Source organism: Leptomonas pyrrhocoris (assembly GCF_001293395.1).
Source record: "Leptomonas pyrrhocoris isolate H10 chromosome Unknown, whole genome shotgun sequence".
Taxonomy (NCBI): Eukaryota; Euglenozoa; class Kinetoplastea; order Trypanosomatida; family Trypanosomatidae; genus Leptomonas; species Leptomonas pyrrhocoris.
In genome coordinates this window covers 2,067,919-2,088,215 of record NW_015438357.1, presented here as the reverse complement: position 1 = coordinate 2,088,215, position 20,297 = coordinate 2,067,919, and the positions used below count along the sequence as shown (strand labels likewise).

General features: G+C 56.1%; 4 protein-coding genes across 4 annotated transcripts; all 4 read right to left on the bottom strand.

Annotated features, from left to right (window-relative positions):
• Positions 1-474: 474 nt before the first annotated feature.
• On the bottom strand, positions 475-7,785 carry ABB37_00676 (putative DNA polymerase epsilon catalytic subunit; the record flags this gene model as incomplete). The annotated part of the gene is made up of 1 exon (XM_015796961.1): positions 475-7,785. The coding sequence occupies exon 1, from the start codon at positions 7,444-7,446 to the stop codon at positions 475-477; it is 6,972 nt and encodes a 2,323-aa protein (XP_015664969.1). The 5' UTR covers positions 7,447-7,785.
• A 799-nt stretch (positions 7,786-8,584) lies between these two features.
• Positions 8,585-12,620, bottom strand: ABB37_00675 (hypothetical protein; the record flags this gene model as incomplete). The annotated part of the gene is made up of 1 exon (XM_015796960.1): positions 8,585-12,620. Exon 1 carries the CDS (start codon positions 12,542-12,544, stop codon positions 8,585-8,587), a length of 3,960 nt encoding a protein of 1,319 aa, XP_015664968.1. The 5' UTR covers positions 12,545-12,620.
• A 612-nt stretch (positions 12,621-13,232) lies between these two features.
• ABB37_00674 (putative mitochondrial hypothetical protein) lies at positions 13,233-14,506 on the bottom strand (the record flags this gene model as incomplete). The annotated part of the gene is made up of 1 exon (XM_015796959.1): positions 13,233-14,506. Exon 1 carries the CDS (start codon positions 14,259-14,261, stop codon positions 13,233-13,235), a length of 1,029 nt encoding a protein of 342 aa, XP_015664967.1. The 5' UTR covers positions 14,262-14,506.
• Positions 14,507-15,193: 687 nt separating this feature from the next.
• ABB37_00673 (hypothetical protein) lies at positions 15,194-17,154 on the bottom strand (the record flags this gene model as incomplete). The annotated part of the gene is made up of 1 exon (XM_015796958.1): positions 15,194-17,154. The coding sequence occupies exon 1, from the start codon at positions 17,027-17,029 to the stop codon at positions 15,194-15,196; it is 1,836 nt and encodes a 611-aa protein (XP_015664966.1). The 5' UTR covers positions 17,030-17,154.
• Between the last annotated feature and the right edge of the window lie 3,143 nt (positions 17,155-20,297).

Here is a 20,297-nt window from a genome sequence, read left to right as displayed (position 1 = left end):
GGTGCGTTTCTGCCTTTGATAGCTCCGTGTGCGTGGACGGAGAAGAAAACATACATGCGTCAAGCGACTCTGTCGAGCGATGGTCGCGCAAAAGGCTTACTGCGTGTCTCTTCAACATCTGAAAGGGTAGCACTCTCTTTTTGGCAGCCCTAGCTTGTGGAAGCGCAGGTTAGTGCTATCTTGAAGTAGAATTATGTATAGAGAGCGAAAATACGTGAGCTGTTGTGCGGGGTAATCATAACAAGAAACTTTTAAATACTGATCGTCTTGCGACTGCAGTAACCCCTCCTTCCCTCTATGGCCCCATCACGACAGAAAACGAAAAGCGGCAGCAGGAATGGGTCATCTATGGATATCTTTTATGGCGTGGATGTGAAACAAATGCAGCCTAATGATGACACTTCGGGAGGTGGAAGTGAAAAATACGAGCAATCGTTTGCTCGGCCTGGCGGTGGCCGCCTCCCATGCACTTTGCTACGAGCAGAGAAGCGCTGCCTCCACACTCTCCATCAGCCACGCAAAGCCTTGATTCTTGGCGAGGTACTGCAAAGCACGCAGCTCACCTTCAATCCGCGCTGCTTTGCCAACCAGCGGGCCACAGCAGCCCTCCGCCACGTAAGTGGTGGTCATCTCATGACACTTGGAGCACACAAAGTCCTGCTGGTTGTACGCGCGCAACAGCTGGCTCACGTGACGCACCAGCGAACCTTCCACGGCACTGGCGGCGATGGGGGCCTCGCACTCTGAGCACGTAAACGGAGCTGTCGGCGCCTTCCGCTTGGCGAGCAGGTCAATCGAGATGTGACTGCAACAGAAGCTGCACGTGAGGGACTGCAAACGGTAGGTAAGAAAAGGGTCAGACTGAAACTGCGCGAGCGGGGAGAAGGGGCTGATGCCGCACAGCCGCATGCAGTTGTTGCGCACCGTTCCCACCGCGCCGTTGGAGGGGATGAGCTCCAAGACGCGACAAATGCACTTGGCGTACTCGAGCGCCACGGCACTGCTGGACCAGAACGTGAGAGAGCCGTTCTGTCTTGCGGCGTCCTCTTCGACGGTGTACAGGTCGCGGGTGTCGGCGACGCGCTGGACCTCATCCATGATGGCCGTTTGAAGGTCACCCTCGCACAGCGCCTGCGAGCGTTGCAGGAGTCGGCGCGCGAGGTGGTCGTGGCGGGTCGCCAGGGTGACGGTGTGGTCCTTCACGGTGTCCTCGTATACTGCCTGAATCGCCGCGTGCAGCTTGAAGAGTGTGTCGACGACGCGGTCGACGAAGATGGCGCGCACCCGACTCGGCAGGCGGCTAGTCATGGTGAACTGGTGACTGAGCTGCAGGTCCGCACGGGAGGGGCTCTCGCCTTCCCTAATGCGCACAGCGGCTTCGGTGGACACGTAGAGCCCGGCGTAGTTGCGGGGGTCGAGCACCACGTACGGGCACCAGTACCGCACCGGCTGCAGCGCCAGCAGCATGAGCATCGGCTGGTCCTGCAGCGAGGTGGCGACGAAGTTCGCAAAGCTCACGGCCTCTTGAATAGAGTGCTTCGCCGTCAGCACCGTCACCGACTCGCCGTCCACCTTCACCGTGCGCCCGCCGAGCTTCGCGAGCCGGAGCAGCACGCCGGTCAACGCGCGGTGCGCCAGTCCGCTCAGCATCTCCACGAGACGAGGCTCGTAGCAGACCGAAACCGGGTCGCGCAGCCAGCGCGCCACGTTGTTCATGAGGGTGTCCGCCAAGGTGTTCTCCACCGCCTGCCCGAGCAGGTCCGCGACGAGGTCCCGCAGAATGTTGAAGTGGGTGGACACGCCCCTGTCGCACAGCACGCGTGCATTTGGGTCATCGCCTTCCTCGATCACCTGCGAGAAGAGCAGCGCCACAACGTCGAGGCGGGAGAGGCTGAAGTCGACGCACCACGCCGGGTAGCCGCCGGCCATGCACACCGCCCGCGGACGCTCCTCGACGGTGTCGAAGGCGACGGCAGCGTCGCTGCTGCACCACAGAACGTGGCTGCGGCGGTGCAGGGCGCGGGTGTAGAGGACGTCGAGCACGTGGACGCAGCTGTCCTGCGCGATGTTGCAAAGCGGGATGCCAGACATGCGACTCAGCGCCAAACGCTCTTCGACCCACAGGAGAGAGGCGAAGAAGCGCTCGAAGAGGCGCTTGGAGAGGAGCCGGGCCCAGCGGAAGGGGTCACTCAGCAGTCGCTCATCCTCTGCTGCACCGAGGACGCGGAGGTAGGGCAGGCCGGTGGGCAGCGCGTGCTGCTGTAAGAGTATGGCGGTTGGCTGCGAGCTCTGCAGCACCGCCAGCAACGGTGCACGGGTGCTTTCCAGCGCCGCGCTCAAATGCTGGTAAATCAACCGCCACGCCCCTCGTTGATCCACGGCGGTCTCCGCTGTCACGTGGATCGGCGCAGGCGGGTCCGTGCGAAGGCGTCGCGCGCCCTCCTCGCAAACCGTCGTCCAGTTAATCGACGGCTTAGGCGCTTCCGCGGGTTGGATGAACACGACGAGCGCCGAACTCGTCTGCGGGTACACGACGGCGATGAGGCCGCGCTGCTGTTCCGTCACGGCTTGAAAGATAAAGACGGTGCGGTCAGCCACGCCGCGGCCGAGGTAGTTCGAGTAGGAGTTCATTTCCATCTCCTCCAAACCGAACATCTCCCGCTGCGACGGCGGTCGGCGCCGGGCGTTGCGGAGGTGTCGGCCAGCATCCACAGACGCACAGCAGCCCAGCTGCTCAATGAACAGCTCCGTGCGAGAGCGGTGCTGCTCGTAGATCTGTCTTACCCCTTCCATCATGCGAAGCTCGTTCAGTCGCCTCTCCCCCTCCTCGCCGGGTGTGATGGCTACTTGATACAGGCGGCCCGCCACCACATGGCGCGGCAGCACGCGGCCGTTGAGCTCTACCGCCTCAAAGCCGTGCAGCCGCAACGTTGGGTCGACGTCGACAAGGACGGTGCGCTGCACCTGAACGCGGAAGGAGTAGAGATTCTGATCGAGCGCGGCAAGCACCTGCACGACGCCAGGATCTTCGTCGGTTTCGCGCACCTCCATCACGTTCCACGTCGTTGCCAGCGCACGGGACTTGAGGTCGATGAAGTGGCTGTTGAGGCCGCTCACTACCGTGGCGGCCGCCCCGCTCGCCTCGCCGTCCAGCGACACGTCACCAAACCCGTTTTCCAATGCCAACTCCTTGCGCAGACGCGCACGTTGTAACCACGCGTCTCTGCGCTGCGCAAGCCACCGCTTGCTGCCGGCCTCCGCGAAGAAGCCCGCATCCAACGCGACGGTACTCTTCGGCGCGAAGTACTTTTGCTTGACATCGTGGGCGAGGGAGTCGAGCTCGGCGTCCGCCACGCGCTGCTGCCGCTCCACGTCGTCCTCCGACTCCACCTCGACCGCTGCGTCGTCGTCGTCGTCCGAGTCGCCGTCGACGGTCGCTGCGTTCTGCGCACGTGCGCAATTTAGCTTTGGCTTCGTCGGCCCTTTGGGCTTCGGCGCACGCCCAGCTCCGGGGCTCATCATGTCTTCCAAGTCTTGCAGTTCTCTGCCTCCTCCTCCGCCATTGCTTTTGCGAATACCCTTCACAACAGTCACGTCGTCGTCGCCCTCGATGTGAAGTTCGTTTTCAGAAGTGGCCGTGACCACAACGGCGGCTGCTCCTGCAGATGCCGTGGCCCCTTGCCGCTCTTCCTCGTTACGGGTCTTCGCCTTGGCGAGCATGCCCACCAAGGACACTTGGCGGTAGCGGGAGTTGAGGTGTCGAATGCGCTTCTCCAGCCAATCCGGGTGCACCACGCGCGGTACCGGGTTCGGCAGTGACTGCAGCGCCGCCGGAATCGACACGATCTTCTGCACACACGCGCTGAAGCGGGCGGTGTAGTAGTCCCAGTCCAGCAGCGCCTTCAGATTCAATTCGGACGGCAGCGTCGTGTCGCCGGTCCATTTTCGCAGAAAGTGCGTGCGGATCGCCGGCTCAGCGCGGAAGATCGTCACGGGGATCGCCCGCTCCGTCACCGGTCGGCCCGCCGGCATGCGGGAGATGATGAAGTGGCAGGCGAGACCCTTGTCCTTCACCATTTGCGGTCCGAGGAACTCCGCGATGCGTCGCGCCGTCGTAATGGCGAGCGACTTCTGCGCCTCCGGGTACTCGGACAGGCGTCGGCTCATGTTGCTGCTCTCCGTAATCTTCTCGAGGATCTCCTCGGGGTCGTAGCCGTCACCTTTCGACTCGAGGAGGTCCAGTGCCGTGTTGGCCACGTAGGCGGCCGAGGCGTAGGCCTCCGCCAACGTGGTGCCGTCGAGGAAGCGGCGGAACACCTGTGCCTGGAAGTCCTTCACCAGCATCAGCTCTCCGCGGCGCTTCAGCTCAAACCCCTTCAGCTCCGCCATGCTGCCATCCGGGTTAAACACGGCGTACCGCTTCTTGATGCTCTTGCCTTCTTCGCGGCTGGCCGGCAGCAGCATCGCCAGGTAGGGGCCGTCAACCTCGAAGTAGATGGAGCACTCGTTGTGCGTCTCGTACACACCGGGGCTGACTAAGTTCTGGTACTGGGGGTTCGAGTAGCGGTCGTGCACCATCTTGTTGAGCACCACACAGGGGTAGGAGAGCGAGATCTTCGACTTGGACGCGTTGGAAGTTTTGATGGTGTAGTTCTCAGGAAACGTGTTCGGCAGACAGCACCAGATGCCATCGGTATCCAGCTCCAGCGGTACGCCGATCTGTTGCACCAGCGAGCGTGCCATCTGAATGAGCGTGGCGCCAAGGTAGGTGACGATGCCGGCCATCTCCATACTCGACCAGCGCGAGCCCTTGCGCATCACGTAACCGTAGAAGGAGTTCAAGATGCACTTGTGGGCCAGCTGCAGCGACTCCATCTGCACGCAGCGGCTCTGACACACCTTCCGCGTATCTACGTCGGTGGCTGCATCGAGCTTCTTCTTCCATGTCTTCAACGCTGCCTTGTACTCGTAGCGGCGGTCGCGAAAGAGGCGGACGGTGTCGACGTAGAAGGAGTTCTCGCGCTGGCAGACCACGTTCGACCGCATCACCTCGCGCGTTTCGTGAATTCTGCCGTACGCCTTGCGGCTGTACTCGCTGAGGCGCCGCTTCAGCATGTTGAACTGCGTCGAGTCATTCAGCTTGTGAAAGGCCTTCGGGCCGTCTTCGTCATTGTCGTCGTCGTCCGAGCCGTTGTCGCCGTTGTTTCCGCCGCCGAACTCACGCCGGAGCAGCGCGTCAGCCGCCTCGCGTTGCTGGTGACGGGACTCCTGCCGGTATCCACTCCCGCCGCTACTGGCATTGAAGCGACCACCTCCAATGCCGTTGTTCCTATTATTATTATTATTACTACTGCCGTTCTTCTTCCAGTCGTCCTTGCGCTCGTAGGCGGTGCCCTCCAGCACGTTGCCTTTCCGATTACCGTATGCCTTCTTCTGCACGGCGGCCAAATTCGCCTGCTCAATGACGCCAGCCGCGAAGGACTCGTTTTCAAGCTGCGCCTTTACACGTTGGAACTCGTACCGGCCTGCGGTGAACAGCTCTGCCCTCCACTTCCACGACATGACCCGCTTGCACTGCAGTTCGTTGTTGGGGGAGTTGTAGCAGCAGCCCGCGCAGACGTCTGGCCGCGCAATTGCGTAGGGCTGCAGGCGATTGGTAAGGATAATATTGGGGTACATCGCACCTACGTCCAGGTGGTAAATGAACGGCTTCTCTTGCTGGTGCGGGTGGTCCCGCAGTGCGGCGAGTTTTGTGAGAATGCCCGTCTTGATCTCTTCGAGGTTTGTCACTTCCTCCATCTTGACGCCGTTCTCGACCTCCACGCAGAAGCGAAGGGCGTTGTCGACGTCGTCCATGAGATTCTGGTAGGTGTCTGGATTCATGTTGAAGGTCATCGGGATGTCGGAGCGATACACACCACTGCGCAGCGCCTCCACGCGACCGCCAATGTAGGTCTCCATGTCGATGAGGTGTCCCTCGTAAAAGCGCTCACGTACCAGTTCCTTCTTGTTGGGGAAAACGACGTTGTTGGCCTCCGCCTGCACCATCAGCAGCGACTCGCACAAACCACCCGAGCCCTTCCGTAAGACATCGTCCGGGGACATGGGAATAATCGTGGCGAGCGAGAAGATAAAGGGGTGGACGTACTTTTGGTAGAGGTACCACGTAGACACGGCATCAGATACCGAGTAGGACGCCATTCGTTGTGGGTGCGATTGGGCGAGGGGGAGCATGTTCTCTGGGTCCACCTCGATCGGCTCGTAGCCGAGCTTGTACTTTGTCACGGCCTTCAAGCCCTGGCTCCCCTGCGGCAGGTAGGAGTCCCGTTTCACCCAGTAAAAGCAGTCCAGATGTGGGATTTGCTGATTCAGAAAGGCGCCGTCGGCCATCTGCGTGAAGCCGATCTCCTTGCGCATATTCATGCCGTGGTAGAGCGCGCGCGCGTGGATGAATGGGAAGTCGAAGTAGTCGCCGTTGTACGTGACGTACACGTTGGGCTGGTACTTGTTCATTTCATCAAAGAAGCGGCGCAGCGTGGCTGCCTCGTCGTCTTCGTTGAAGGTGTCAAAGAATCCCTCGTACTCCGGCTTCGGCGTGTACTCGAAAGGCGCGATGTCCTCGGTGACGATCTCGCGGTTGATAATGAGGTAACCGCGACCGTCCAGCATGTACGAAATCATGTAAATCTGATCCACCTCCGGTTGTGGAAAGCGCAGCGGCGCTTTGGTCGTCTCAATATCAAACGCCACCACACGCGGCATCGCCGGGGCATAGCGGCTGTCGTCGCACCGCCGCACGCTCGCCTCCCCCTCCACCACGGTGACATCGTACCAAAGACCCACGTAGACCTTCATGTCGATCGCCACCCGCATGTGATACTTCACGTCGTACTCGCGGATGTCCTGTATCCAGTCCATCCACCGACCGCCGCCGTTAGCCGCGCTTTCGAGGGCGTCCTCCTCGAACGTTTTGGCCATAGCGTCGCCGAGAGAGCCGCTGAACAGGTTTTGTAACGAGACGTCGGTGGCGCGGGACGAGTTGCGCTGCACCTCCTTCTCCAGGCGTCCCCGCACTGTCGTGAGGTCCTGCACATTGCGGAAAACCACCTTCAGGTAGACGCGCTTCCTGCCACTCAGGTGATTGATCAGGTCCAGATCTTCCTTTTCGATGGGGGTGATCTCGTGAATGAGTTGGGGGCCAAACACGGACATTAAGCCGAGCTCCACCTCGCGCTCATGTCCCTCCACCGCCTGCACCAGAATGTACGGGTTGTAATGTAGATGAACATAAAACGTGTCGCCTGCTAAGTCCTGAAACAGCAGCACCAACGCTGCCCGCTGCGCGCCCTCGCCGCTTACGCCGTCCTCCTCCCGCACCGTCTCGGAGGTGGGATAGTAGTTGAAGAGCCACCCTTCCTTTGTGCCGCTCTCCAGGCGGGTGGACATGCTGACACGCCAGAGAAGATGAAGAGTTACAAATGATAATAATAATAATAAGTAATTATAAAAAGGCTATTGAAGGAAACAGCCACGCAGCGTTAGCAGCGCACTTTTGCCGCGCGTGCCGACTATTTCGCTCTTAAAGCCGCAAAAAAAAGGGGGAGGGCGACACCAGCAGAGGAGGAATTATCAGACAAGCGCATGCAAAATACGTGTATTTCTATGTATGTGAAGGAGTAGAGGACAAGAATGAACGACGACGTTTTCTTGCGTTTTCCTGTTTAACTTCTATAAGACTGTTATTTGCATGTATCTGTGTACGTCTATTAGTGTTTCTGATGAGCTGCCGTGTGTCGGCGTCGTTGAGGGCAAGAAAGACGCGGTGGAAGAAGAGCGGAGAGGAGAGGTGATGCGGAAAGGAGACATAAAGAAAAGCGTCAGGACTGGAGAGCTTTTTTTTTTGTGCCATTACCGCGTCGTTTTGCCTTGCTTATTCAGAAGAAGAAGCAGCAGCAGCACGGAGTCGCGTTTTGCAAAGTTGCAACGTCAAAATTCAGAAAGCACGGAAGGCGTGAGTTATGTAGTGCCACGTACCACCTCATTTATATATCCAACTATTGGATAACTTAAGTTGACCAATTTCATCGGTCATTGTAGATAACATCATCGCATGCGTCTGGTTTTCTCGCGACCTGAAGTCAGAGGACAATAAAACAAGGAGAAATGTTGTTGTGTTGGTTCACACAACGCTCGTCCTCTAAACGAAAGGAATGGAAACCAAAGAGCTTTTTAGCTTGAATGAAAAATGCGTCTGCTGTGGCAGCAGTCGTCTACACATAAATTTGGCCACTTTTACACTCCGTAAAGCACATACAGAAGAACATGCAAGTGAGGAGAACAGTGTGCCACCGAAAACACCGCAGGCGACGTTGCCTTTCCTTCTCCAACAAGGAAGAAGCCGCACTGCGGCTTGGCAAGCATGCTTCATTACTTGCGAAGGGCTCACCACAATGGGATCTACATATAACGACGACGAGACATAATAATAAAAAAAGGAAAGACAACTGATCCCAAACAACAAAAAGAAAACCGCTGGATGGCACTAAAACCATTCATAATGCGGATGAGTTCAACATGCGCACTACTAAACCTCTTGGAGCACTAACGTGGAGAGGTACACCAGTAGCGTCATGTTACCCAGCAAGGAGGAGCCGCCTTCGATGGGCCGTCGCAGTGCGATCACCGCAGCCCATAGCGTGGCCATAATGGATAGCAAGTTGAGAAGACGCAGCAGACGACGTAGCAGCGGGTAGCGGCGGCCAATGTCTCCCAGCACATATCCGCCCCCTTCCTTGTTCGCTTTACCCGTCCCCATCGCACTAACCACAGAGAGGTCGGCATCAGCGCTGGCCTTTTCCCCTCCACTCGTTTCGCCGTTCCCCTCCTTCGTCCTACTCGCGTGACGCAGCGTCTCTTCGTGGCGCAGAACACAGAAGATGGCGACGTAGGCCAAGGCCTGGCACGCCTGCACAATCCCGAAGATAATGAGCTGCGGCCGACTCGGGGCGTAGCGCTCCGCATCGAAGATGGCGGCCGGTGCGTGTCTCAGCATGACCGTGTTGCGGATTGTCAAGACAAGCCCATTGAAGTGCGAGGGAAAGATGCACGCCTCACAGAAAAAGAAACACACGAGCCGGTAGTTGTAGCCCGGCCGCGTCCATCGCGGTAGCATCCAACTCACCGCGTTCACCAGGGCCATGCCGACAAGGTCCACGAAGCACAGCGGGAAAGCAGGAAAGACGACCAGCAACGTAGTCGGCATCACCCAAAAGGCGGCAAACACCACAGCGAGGAGGAGTGGTGCGCGGCGGCAGAGCGGCATGAGCACCAGCTTGCGTATCGGATAGGTGGCCACGCCAACGCCCGCCATGAGGGTAAAGCCCACGACGAGAAACGCACCGGCGAAGATGAAGCCGAGGTACATGGTGCCGAGCTGCGCCGTTATGGTCGCCCACTCCGGCACGCCCTGCATCGACACCCAGGAAAAGCGGCAGGTGCGGTAGTCGGGCCACATGCCGTACAGCACGACCAGCGTGATCTTCTCCATCACCGACATGCGCTGTATCATGGCCGCGTCAGAGATGTACGGCGGCGGGTCCGTTGAGAGACACTCCCGCAGCGCCAAGGACGCCCAGGTGCCCGTCGCCAGCTCCAGCACCAGCCCCCCCACCACGATGCCGGTCATCGGACGCAGCCAACGGATGCGGCGAAATGGCGACCCCCGCCACATCCGCGCGCGCATCTCGGGCGTGGCACAGAGCTTGTCATCCAGCGCACCCATGGCGAAGAAGAGCGCAAAGAAGACAACGATGTAGGAGCCGCCGAGACGGGCGATGCCGGTGTACATGGAGAAAGACGCCAGCCAACGCTGCGGCCACAACTCCATAAGCCAGCGCCAGTACGCAGGGGAAAAGATCGAGGCCTCCTCCAGCATGCTGTAGGTGGGCAGCAAAACGTCTGGCCGCGACGCTTTCTTCGAGTCGCCAAGGACGTAAACGAGGTAGGTCTCGTTCAGTAACGGTGGGTAGGTGCTGAAGGGCTTCCAGGCGTAGGTGAAGTTGGTCTGGCTCTCCACAAACGGGCCGTAGAAGTACTGCAGCTGGTGCTCCGGCTCATCAGCGGCGAGGAAGTGTTGTCCACGCAGGGCGAGGTAGAAAGAGTGCAGCGAGCCACACATCACAAGCGGAAAGACGTTCGATTTGGCTGGGGTATTTACCTGCAAGTGCGGCTCCAGCACGGCGCTGTCTATGCCACGCACGAGAGCAAACCCCGGTTCCGTACGCACCCGGACACGACTGCCTACGTAGTGGGGGCCAAAGTACCTTTCATCCCGTGCGTCGACCATGCCAGCGATGTCAATCTTATCGTATTGAAGATGCGCGTGTGCTGTACCGAGGCCCTGCTCGCGGCTCATCAACATGCAGAACCGTGGCCAGAGGAGAGTGGGCTGCCGGCGCTTCTTGGAGCGCCGGTACACGGCAAAGCTAAACGCCGTCTGGAGCGTCTTGCCTGAGATCAGACTTGTTCCCTTGTAGGTGGTGGGGAGATGCAATTGCGTGGCAACCTTCGACACCGCCTCGTCCGGCATCACCGGCGTCTCACGCACCTGGTCGTGAAAAAGCTGAATGTTTGGCACCAGGACACGATCCGGCGAGAGGGTTGTTGACCCAATCAGAATGTTCAACGCCTTCGACCCGTCGTAGTACCCGCTGGCCTCGTCTGCCTCGTCGTACACGGGTAGGTCGTTCAGGTCGATCGGCGTCTTCCCGTCGACGCAGAGCTCCTTCAGCTGCTCGTCCATCGCGCGGACCACCGTCTCTTTGATGTACTTGCCCGTGAGGGAGTCCCGCACGGAGTGGAGGAAAAGGATCTCGTCCTGCTTCGCGGCAAAGCGGTCGTCGATGAGTGTCTCGACGACGGTGGGAAAAAGCCGCTCGCGGGTGAAGGACGGCAGCGTGTCCTCCCGCCCAATGTAGACGCTGGCGTGGGGTAACAAGGCCGCCTGCACGAGCGAGTCCGCCGCGTGCTGCAGGAACTGCAGACCGTAGACCAAACCGCGGTGGTCCATCGCGGCCCCGCAGCCGCGCAGCGTCTCCGTTGAGACATCGCGACGGCACGCGCCGTCCTGCACGAGCGCGCTGCGGTTGACGGCGGTGCCGATGGGCCGCGGCGTGGACCGCTGCAGGTAACCGGAGATGGAGGGGACGACGTCGTCGAGAGTACCGCCGTTGATGGCGAGCAGGGTGAGGTTACGAAGGCGGCGGCGCAACGCCGGTCGAGGCACCGCGCGAAGGTCGCGCAGAACGCGATGTGGCGTCTTCTCATCGGCCACTACGCTTGCCCAGTCCACAGCGCTGTCGTCGCGACGCTCGTCCTCCTCGCCGTCGCTCGGACGCGAGGCGAGTTCGGAGGGGTAGCGGTTTAGCACGGCCCCATCCAGTGCCTCGTACAGCCCCACGCTGGCGTGGTCGAAGAACAGGGGCGGGTAGTGGGTGGGGGTGCCCACCAGGACAATCCCCGCATACAGCTGCGGTGCCATGATCGTCGCCAGTAACGCCGTCACGCCGCCGAGCGACTCCGCCCAGACCCAAACCCCATGATCCCGCACCCGCTGCACCTCGGCGCGGACCCGCTCCAGGGTGGAGAAGCGTTTCGTCAGGTATCTCGCCTGCGCGCACTGCTTCTCGTCTGCGGGCAACGAGGCGTGGGAGCACACACTCATCGTGTACTCCTTCTCCACCTGCCTCAGCACCTTCCCCGCTGCCGCCGAGACACCGACGGTGGCGTCCGTCGCGCTGTGCCGCAGCGGATGATCGTCGCTGAGGCGCTCTTGATCGAAGGTGAGGGCCGGTGACGCGGTCAGCACCTCGGCATACGTTTTCAAGAAGCCCGCCACGATGAGGTTGACGGAATGATTTAAATAACGTGCCTCCTTCAGTACGATGGTCGCCGTCTGCGTGGATGACTCCTCGAGGTAGTCCACCGAGAAGAGCTCCACCCCCAGCATCGGCAACTCGTCGCGGACCAGCTCTGCCTCAATGCGGTGCTGCACCATCAACGGGATCGGTGTCCCTTCCGTCAAGTCATCCAGCAGTCCGCTGTCCTTGTAATCGTGAAACATGCGTCGCTTCACGTTGGTGCGGTAGTCGCGCATCGCGTTCTGCCGCAGGCGGGCATTCGACTCGTAGACAAAGCGGGCAAGCGAGCGGGCGCAGTAGTAGGAGCCGCCGTTGCCGTGCACGTACACCATCGGGACGCGGGTGTAGACACCACTGATGCGCGGGGACGCGTAGCCGTCGGCCATCCAGTCGTAGGTGCGCCAAAGACGGTAGTAGTGCTCGCGCATGGCTGGCGCATACGCAGACACGTTGAGCTCCGTGAAGGAGGGGTACATGACCGGGTTGATTGTTTGAGAAGGGGTGCGGTAGGTCTTCACGGCCCAGTGGTAGGCGCCGGTGCTGAAGAGAGAGACGACGGCGAGGAAGAGCACGTAGACGCTCCAGGAGAGGAGCCTGCACATCATACGAAGAAAAGAAGGCGTCATTTGGTCCAAATTACTTAGAAAAAAAAAAGAATGTAAACAACACACCGAAGAAACAGCACTGTGATGAATGAGTACTTCGGTTTGGGGAACAGAGAGAGAGAGAGAGAGAGGAAGAGAGGCAAAGACGAATGAAAGGTCGACTGACCTAGAAAGAAGCATTTTTCAAACCGTAATCTACACTCCAGCAGCGCCTCACTTTAACGACAACCACAACAAAGAAGAAAGACATCGCATGCTGGAATCACTTTTACCCGGCGCTTCCTTTGCGACTCACCCTTCTTGATACTGCCGCTCGTTGCTTCATCTCGCACCTGAAAGATGAAAGACGATAGAGACACCGCCCGTACAGAGAGCAGCAAGGCCGAAGAGGAGCAAGCACAACGAAGAAAAATCACACCACACTTCTCGGTTTGGATAAGCGTGTGAGAACGCAGCGTGAAACGACCAAGAGTTAAAAAAAAAAACGATAAAGAGCGTAAACCAATAAAAGCTACAAGTACACGTGGTAGGTATACAGTATGGGCTCCTTTTGTTTGTGTATGAGCAGCAAGTCATGGAAGACAGAATGACAGGCAATGTGAGCAAGAGAGCGAGCGCGCGCAGGTGAGGATGCTCAACACACACTCAGTTACTGTTTCTAGCCTGCGTGCTGGGCTAGGAAAGGGGCGAGCAACAACAACAGCGTTTCTCAGGCGTGTGCGCGACCGGTGGCGGAGGCGACGTATACCTTTCCTCCGGACTTCTCTGCCTCCTCCTCCAGAATCTGCGTCTGCTTGTGCTTCAAAAAGATGAGAGCTACAAGCGTGATGATCTCCTCATCCACCATGAAGAAGGAAACCCAGAGCGCAAACCACAACACCCAGTAGTGCAGCAGCGTCTCTCGCAGGCGCTCCCAATAGTCCAAGGGGGGAATCGGCTTCTGCACACGCAGCTCAAACACCACATCCGCCGCGCGGCCGTCCTTGAAGATGCCGGCTGCCTCCGCAAACGTCGTGTGGCTTTCCCCATTCGGCTTGATAGTGACCGTTTTCCACATCTTGCTAGAGTCCACCTCGGCCATCGTCAGGTTGCCGTCGCTCTTGATCACGTCCAGGTTCATCAGTCGCTGCGCCTCCGTCTCGGTCGTAATTTCCGATAGCGGCAGACCCAACGCAAACCAGCGTCGCCCGCCAGATTGAGAGAAGCGATACTCGCCGGTAAGGCGGCGCTCCAGCAGCAGCAGTTCGCGCAGAAGCTGGTCCGATTCGGCCGTGGTCGTCTTCTCCTCCAGCAACGTCTCGTGCACCTTCGAGGTGATCGTGGTGTCACGTCGGACATCAAAATTGTAGTGGTTTAACACGTAACGGATCCCCTCACCTTCCAGCTGGGTGACGCTGATGACGCGTTCGTAGAAGCCAGCCGCCATGATGGCTTCATGAATTTCTAAGCGTCGACGAGGGTCAATGCTGTCTTTGCGGTACAGCTGCGCGCGGAGTTCGTCAACGCTCTTCGCAAACTTGCCAATGGCGTCGCGCTGCTCATGCGCGGTACCTATGTTGCTGAGGGACTCGATGCCTTGGGTGAGCTGCGGAACGTTCAGGTAGGCCTTGCGTTCCTCGAGGGCTGCCGCGGCGGCGGTCACTTCATCTGCGGTGAGAAAGTGCGGACCCTGCACCTTCACTTGCGGGACGAGGGCCGTGAAGAGATGCACACGAGACAGCAACGTGCGACGAAGCATTGGATACTACGAGCCCCCCTCCCCTCAAAAAAAAAAACCTCCCTAGCTACCAAGGGGAAAACAGAAAATAGAGTTTCGTCGCTTGAGCGGAGATGAAATGAAAAAAAAAAGAGACAATAAAGCAAGAGAAGTGGATAATACCTACAATAGTACCTACACTAAAAAATAGGAGCAACGGGAAGAACAAGATTGGTTCATCTATAATTATCGTTGCGCGTATATACTACCGGTTTTCTTTTTCTTCTTTGAAACGTCGACCGTCCAATTGCATCGTTGAGAGTTCAGAGGGGAGGAAGAGACAGAGTAGACAGGAAAACAAGAAAGAAAAGAAACACCAACAAGAGGGAACCGCGAGAGGTCACGCTGTAGAATACTTCCTTTTTCTTTCTGCTTTCAGAGAGTCGAGCAGCGCAGCGCTACGCTAGTGAAAGAAAGCAGCAGATTGCGTGCACGCAACGGTAAATGCTATGATCGGCAGTCAAATTTGACACGGTCGGCGGAGGCAGTAGCCGCTAGAGAAGGCGGTAGGCGCAAACCCAACTAAACACCGAAGCCCGAGAAAGAAAAGAGAACACAGTTTTTTCTTGTTTTCTTGTGTGTGATTTAGCACGGTTGCTTAGTAGAGTTGGAGTATCTATACATCGTAAAGCCATGGCCTCGAAATCACAGCCGGCGGGAAGAGAATTATTAAATAATGCATCGCGCATAGGAGTAGTGAAGATTATATATAGGTATTAGAGAAGAGGTTTGCGGTGACTTCCACGGTCGAGGCACGGTACATGAATAGATCAGCAAAAAAAGCGACCTTCCCCGCCGCCGCTACTCGCTGTGCGATCTATTGAGCGCAAGCTCCTGGGAATGAAGAGGCATTTCCTATAACCAGCGCTCGTTTACCAGTTTTGTCGCGACCAACCCACTCCAGCTCACCGCGCTTAATCGAGGGCAAAGAGATACCGGTTGTGAAACGCAACGCCAAATAGCGTCTCGGATTGCTTCGTCGCATTGAACTCTTGCGACGACGGTGGAGGAGGAGCAGCTGCAGTAGTAGACTTCGCCGGCCCACTCCCCTTTGACGCCGCGGGTGCGTCAATAGTGCTGGCCTCCCCGCTGTTCTTCGGCGCCGGCTTTGGCCGCGGTTCAAGGGACAGTTTCTCGCGAATGTAGTCGATGAGAGCGTCCAGCATCGGCGCAGGCAGCTTGTCCAGCAGCACGTCAATCGAGTCGCCTTTGCGCAGGCGACCCTCGAGGCGGTGTAGCATAGCAGGAAGCTGCTCGCGCGGCATCTGGTCGACCTCCTCGCGCACCACTGGAGGAATGTCGCCGGCCTGCACGGCTGACAGGTTCTCCACGTAGCTTTTCCGCTCCTCCATGACGGCGGCCTCGTCCTTCTCTTGTTTTTCCCTCTGGGCCTTGGCAGCCGCCCACTGCCGCTCACGTGCCTCCTGCGCACGCCGCCGCTCCTCGTCCTCAAGCTCGGTCACATCGCGCTCCGGCTTTGTCACGGCGGCCTGCGTCTCGTCCGGCAACGACACGGCCACGCGTAGTCTTAGCATGTGAGTCTTGCGTATGTACTTCGCTTCCAGTGCATCGTCAGAGACCGGGTAGTCGAGCGTGGCAGTGAGAAACGGCGAGGCCGGTGTTGTGGTGGTGCCTCCCTCGCCTTCTTTGTTCTCCATGACCTCGTCAATGTAAAAGCACTGAATTTGACGCCGATGAATGCGCACGTCCACCTCGGCAATCGTCTGAACGCCAGGCAGGAAAAGCGACACAACGTAGCGCGCCGGTACGCTCTCCTTGAAGTAGGGGTTCAGGGCGGCCTTTTTGTGCGTCGTCCAGTCGTAGGCGCCGTCCGCCACAACGCTCTTCACAGCAGCAACGGCAGAAGAGGGAGAGGCGGTGACGCTGTTCTGTGGGAGGCCATCACTGGGCCCACTCGTCTGCTGCTCGTCGACAGCACGATTGCCAGCGTTTGGCTGCTCGACTTCCTGCACCATCTTCCCAGTGCCCCGGGTCCCGTTTATCTGCGACGGGGCGGTGGCACCACCAGAGCTGGACGGCAGCTTGATTTCATCGCCCATCGCGTTGGGGTCTTTGGGGGTGGCGGAGAGGCGAATGCGCTGCGGCTCCAGCGTGCCCTTGCACTTAAAGTTCAAGTTGCGGAACTCGTCTGCGTTGAGGGTCGGCTCCGACTTTTGCTTGATCCACTGCATGCAGAGGGCGGCGACAAAACGGCGAAATTCGTTGTCCTCGCCGCAGCGCGCGATGGTGGTGGGGTTCACAATAACGTCGTACACCTTGCAGGGCTTCCCGCCCTTGTCCTTGTCCGGTCTGGCCTGGCCGCAGCTAATCGGGATTCGATAGCGCACCTCGCTGTCGTCTTCGCCCGCCGCGGGCTCCATCGGCACCGGCTCCGCGATTCGTGCGTGTTGACACACGTTGATGAACACCTTTGAGCCGCCCGCCACATTTGTTTTGAAGCAAAACCCCGGCTCCGGCAGAACAAACATCCACTGCCCGTTTTCGTCGCTGTGCACCTGTTCCAGATCTTTCTTTGCCTCATTCGCCGTTTCAGCTTGCAGACGCGCCTGCAGTGATCGCAGCCACGCCTCACGCTTTGGGTCACCTTCCTTGGGCATGGAGGCAAGAAAGCTTTCGGCACCGCCACCCCTGCTGCCGTCGCCCTTTCCGGGTTCGCCCAGCGCGCGCTGGAAGAGTTCTACAAACTTCTGATTTTGTAGAAGCTGCTGAGCCGCGGCATTGGGGTCCATGTTGCTGCTCGATTTATGATGTGGATACTGTTTTAGAGGCCTGAAAGGATGAGCAGCAAAAGTGTGAAGCAGCAATACAACGAAGCAGCAAAGTCAATATCAGCAACAAAATAGTCACAGCTTCTTCGCGGTTCACAACAGAGAACACTTGCCCCCATCCAGGAAAAGAAAATGAAGAGACGACAGAGTAGTTCACCATGGTTTAAATACTTCCCCGTCGCCCAACGCCGCAGCAAATCGCGATTTTCACTTCTCCTTCGTTTTTTTACTCTGTAGTGTTGGCGCGCCAGCCTCTAAAAACCCGCTGAGTGCATAGTACCTGTTGAGCACAGTGGGGGGAGGGCTTGGAGGAAAGCAGTAGCAGGATAGAAGCTGAAGCCCGTGAAGCGTATTCGTGAAAGGGCTCAACACCAATTACCCTCTTACCAAAGCTGCCCAGCAAAGATGCGAAGCGGCTGTGTGTGTGTGTGTGTGCTTGTTCCGTTTATATTTCTTTTCTCTTCGTGTTCACATTTATGCGAGCTGGCATAATTTTCTCTTTTCATTTTTTACGATCGTAGGCCGGACGTTGAATCTAGAAGAAAAGACAAAAGAAAGAAGTCATTTTGTTGTTTGTCGACCAGTATTGCCATCGCAAATATTATTAATAATATCGGGGGTTTTTTTGTTCGCTTTGCCAAAAACCAAAGGTAAAAGAAAACAAACAAAAAAATGCGGCCGTCACGTGTAACGCTCACCAACCTTGTACGTTAGCGACTATGCATGGGTTTCCGACGTCTCACACGGAGCATGCGTCAAGGCCGAGAAGCACCGACACGATTCAACGGCGAGCAGGGAAGAAAAAAAAAAAGGAAGTGAAAATCATTTTTAAGGCAAATTGTGGGGACCGAAAGGTGAACTACACTGATAGTAGGAAAAGAAAAGGCGGCTACGCAGCAATACAGCCGTTGCGGTAGCGAGAGAGTCGAACACACGCAACAATGGTAAAAAAGAAAAAGCACTTCATCTTTCTAAGGAATCACGTTTTAGGGAAGCTAAAACGATTTACAAGAGCGCTTAAACAAACAAAGAAATTGCAAAGGAGCAAACGACAGTATCGTCGGCTAAAAAGTGCGCCACGACGAATCATGAGTGGCAGAAAAAAAAACCCGGACCGATAAATCCTTCGGGAACGAAAACAATGAAGGTGTGGGAGAAGAGCGATGATTTAATAACCGAGAGAAAAAGACTCTACTGTCAGAAGCCAAAGAGCAGGAAACATCAGAAAGAAAACAGTGGAAACCACAAAACGCACTTTTTGTTCGCTGATGCGAAACCACCTTCTTGAATGTTGGCGGTGCAAACGACGGCGAAGAAAAAAAGGAGGAAAAAAGCTGTCGCTACAAGGCAGAAGTGAAGCTTGGCTACATCCGCATAGACAATGTAATGTTTATAAGCATCAGTGCCGCTGCACTTAGATATCTTTCGCAGTAAAGGGGTGAGGATATTCACCAGAGAGCAACAGCGGTAAATATACTCTAGCACTCTCCTTCCCCCCTCTCCTTCATTTTTTGGCACTCTTTTTCTTTTCATGGACACCTGTGAGCATCATAAGCGTTTTTGCCTTTGGCTGCTTAAAGACCCTTTTTCAGCCACTTCGGCGGGTCCGATGAAATGCCAGCTGTGGATGCCCACGTGCTTGTTGAAAAGAAAATGGCAATGAGGATGGAGCGCGGAAATCCTTGGAGAGGTTGGGAAGCTGATAGGCTGAGAGGCTGAGAGGAAGAAGGAAAGGAAAGAAAACAAAATAAGATCGAACATTTGATCGATGAAGGTATAACTAATTTGAAAAAGAGAATTTAGATGAATAATTTACGTAGCTTGCGCTTAAAGGAACGAAGAAAGTGCGCTACACTTTGCAGAGTTATGACCGTTTCACATTATACAGGATGAAGAAAACAAATAATAATAAAGAAAAAACGCGGAGAAGGAGAGGAAGCTTTAGCAGGAAGAACGTAAAAAACAAAACGAAAATGCCACTTTCACCTCCGGTGGCGATGTTATTTAGAAACAAACCTACCACTTGCATTTACACGCGAAAAAGAAGGGACCGAAGTTGTGCGCCGGTTACAACGTGTGGATGTGCTCTTGTTGTAGCGGTCGCCTCATCCAACTTCTGTGACGACGCGAAGGCGCAGCAGTAATAGGAATAACCGTAATAAGTATTAGAGAAACGCAACAGAAGTAGTACGTACTTCAGTTGCCATAATCAACAGGAGATCAAAAAACAAAGGAGGAATACAGAGGCACTTCGAAAAGACTCCACCTACAAAGGTACACAGAAACAAAAATAGAAAAGAAAGAAGAAAAGAAAGCTGATAAAAACACGAACGAACTGGGAAAAGAAAAGAAATAGTTTTGATGCCGTCACAAAAGTCTAGTTTAGTTAAACCCTCAACTTCTAGAGAGAGAAAACAAAAGGATCAAGTAACGCGGAAAAAATCAAACGAAGTACGCCGCTCACCGCGTACAAGCCTGAAACGAACTAGCGTGAGAGTTTGATGGCCCCATCGGACAGCACCTACAGAAAACCAAAAAAAAAAGCGTAATGAGTATAACTTACAAGAAAATACGGACGTAGTATTCGGAAAAAAAAAGGGATTGTCTTCGTCAAACAAGGTCGATAATTCCAATTGTTGAAGGTCTTCTTTCTTGTCTTGTCTTGGCTTGAAGTCGGCACCAATGACGGTTCTTTCGAGACAAAGAATCAACAAGATGGGCAGACGAGGACAAAGTGAAGACCTGAGCAAACATATATATATATATATATATGAGATGACGAAGTCAGAGAGAAAAGAAAAGAAAACCGATGATAAGTGGTATCGCTATTCGTGCCTGTAATAAGTATTCAAGGAAAAAATAAAACGTGAGAGCAGTAGAGGTGAAGCACTACAAGGGAGGGAAAAAAGAAGAGAGGAAAACAGGTAGAAGAAGGAAGCAAAACAACAACAACGAAAACGTATTGCGAAACAAGTTATCCATTTATGAAGAGTGAAAGAAACGAATGGCCCCCGGGAGGAGGTAGAGAAAGAGAAAGGGAGGGGGAGAGAGAGAAAAAAAAAGGGAAGTCCTACATCTATCAAGGACAAGGTAAACAAGACGAAACAGAAGGTGGAAAATGCGGTGTCCTGCAAAAACGTTTTTTCCTTCTTAATTTAACCCGTATTCACCACCGCTTGTCTTTTCTCATCGTGGAAACGTATATATATATATATATATATATATATTG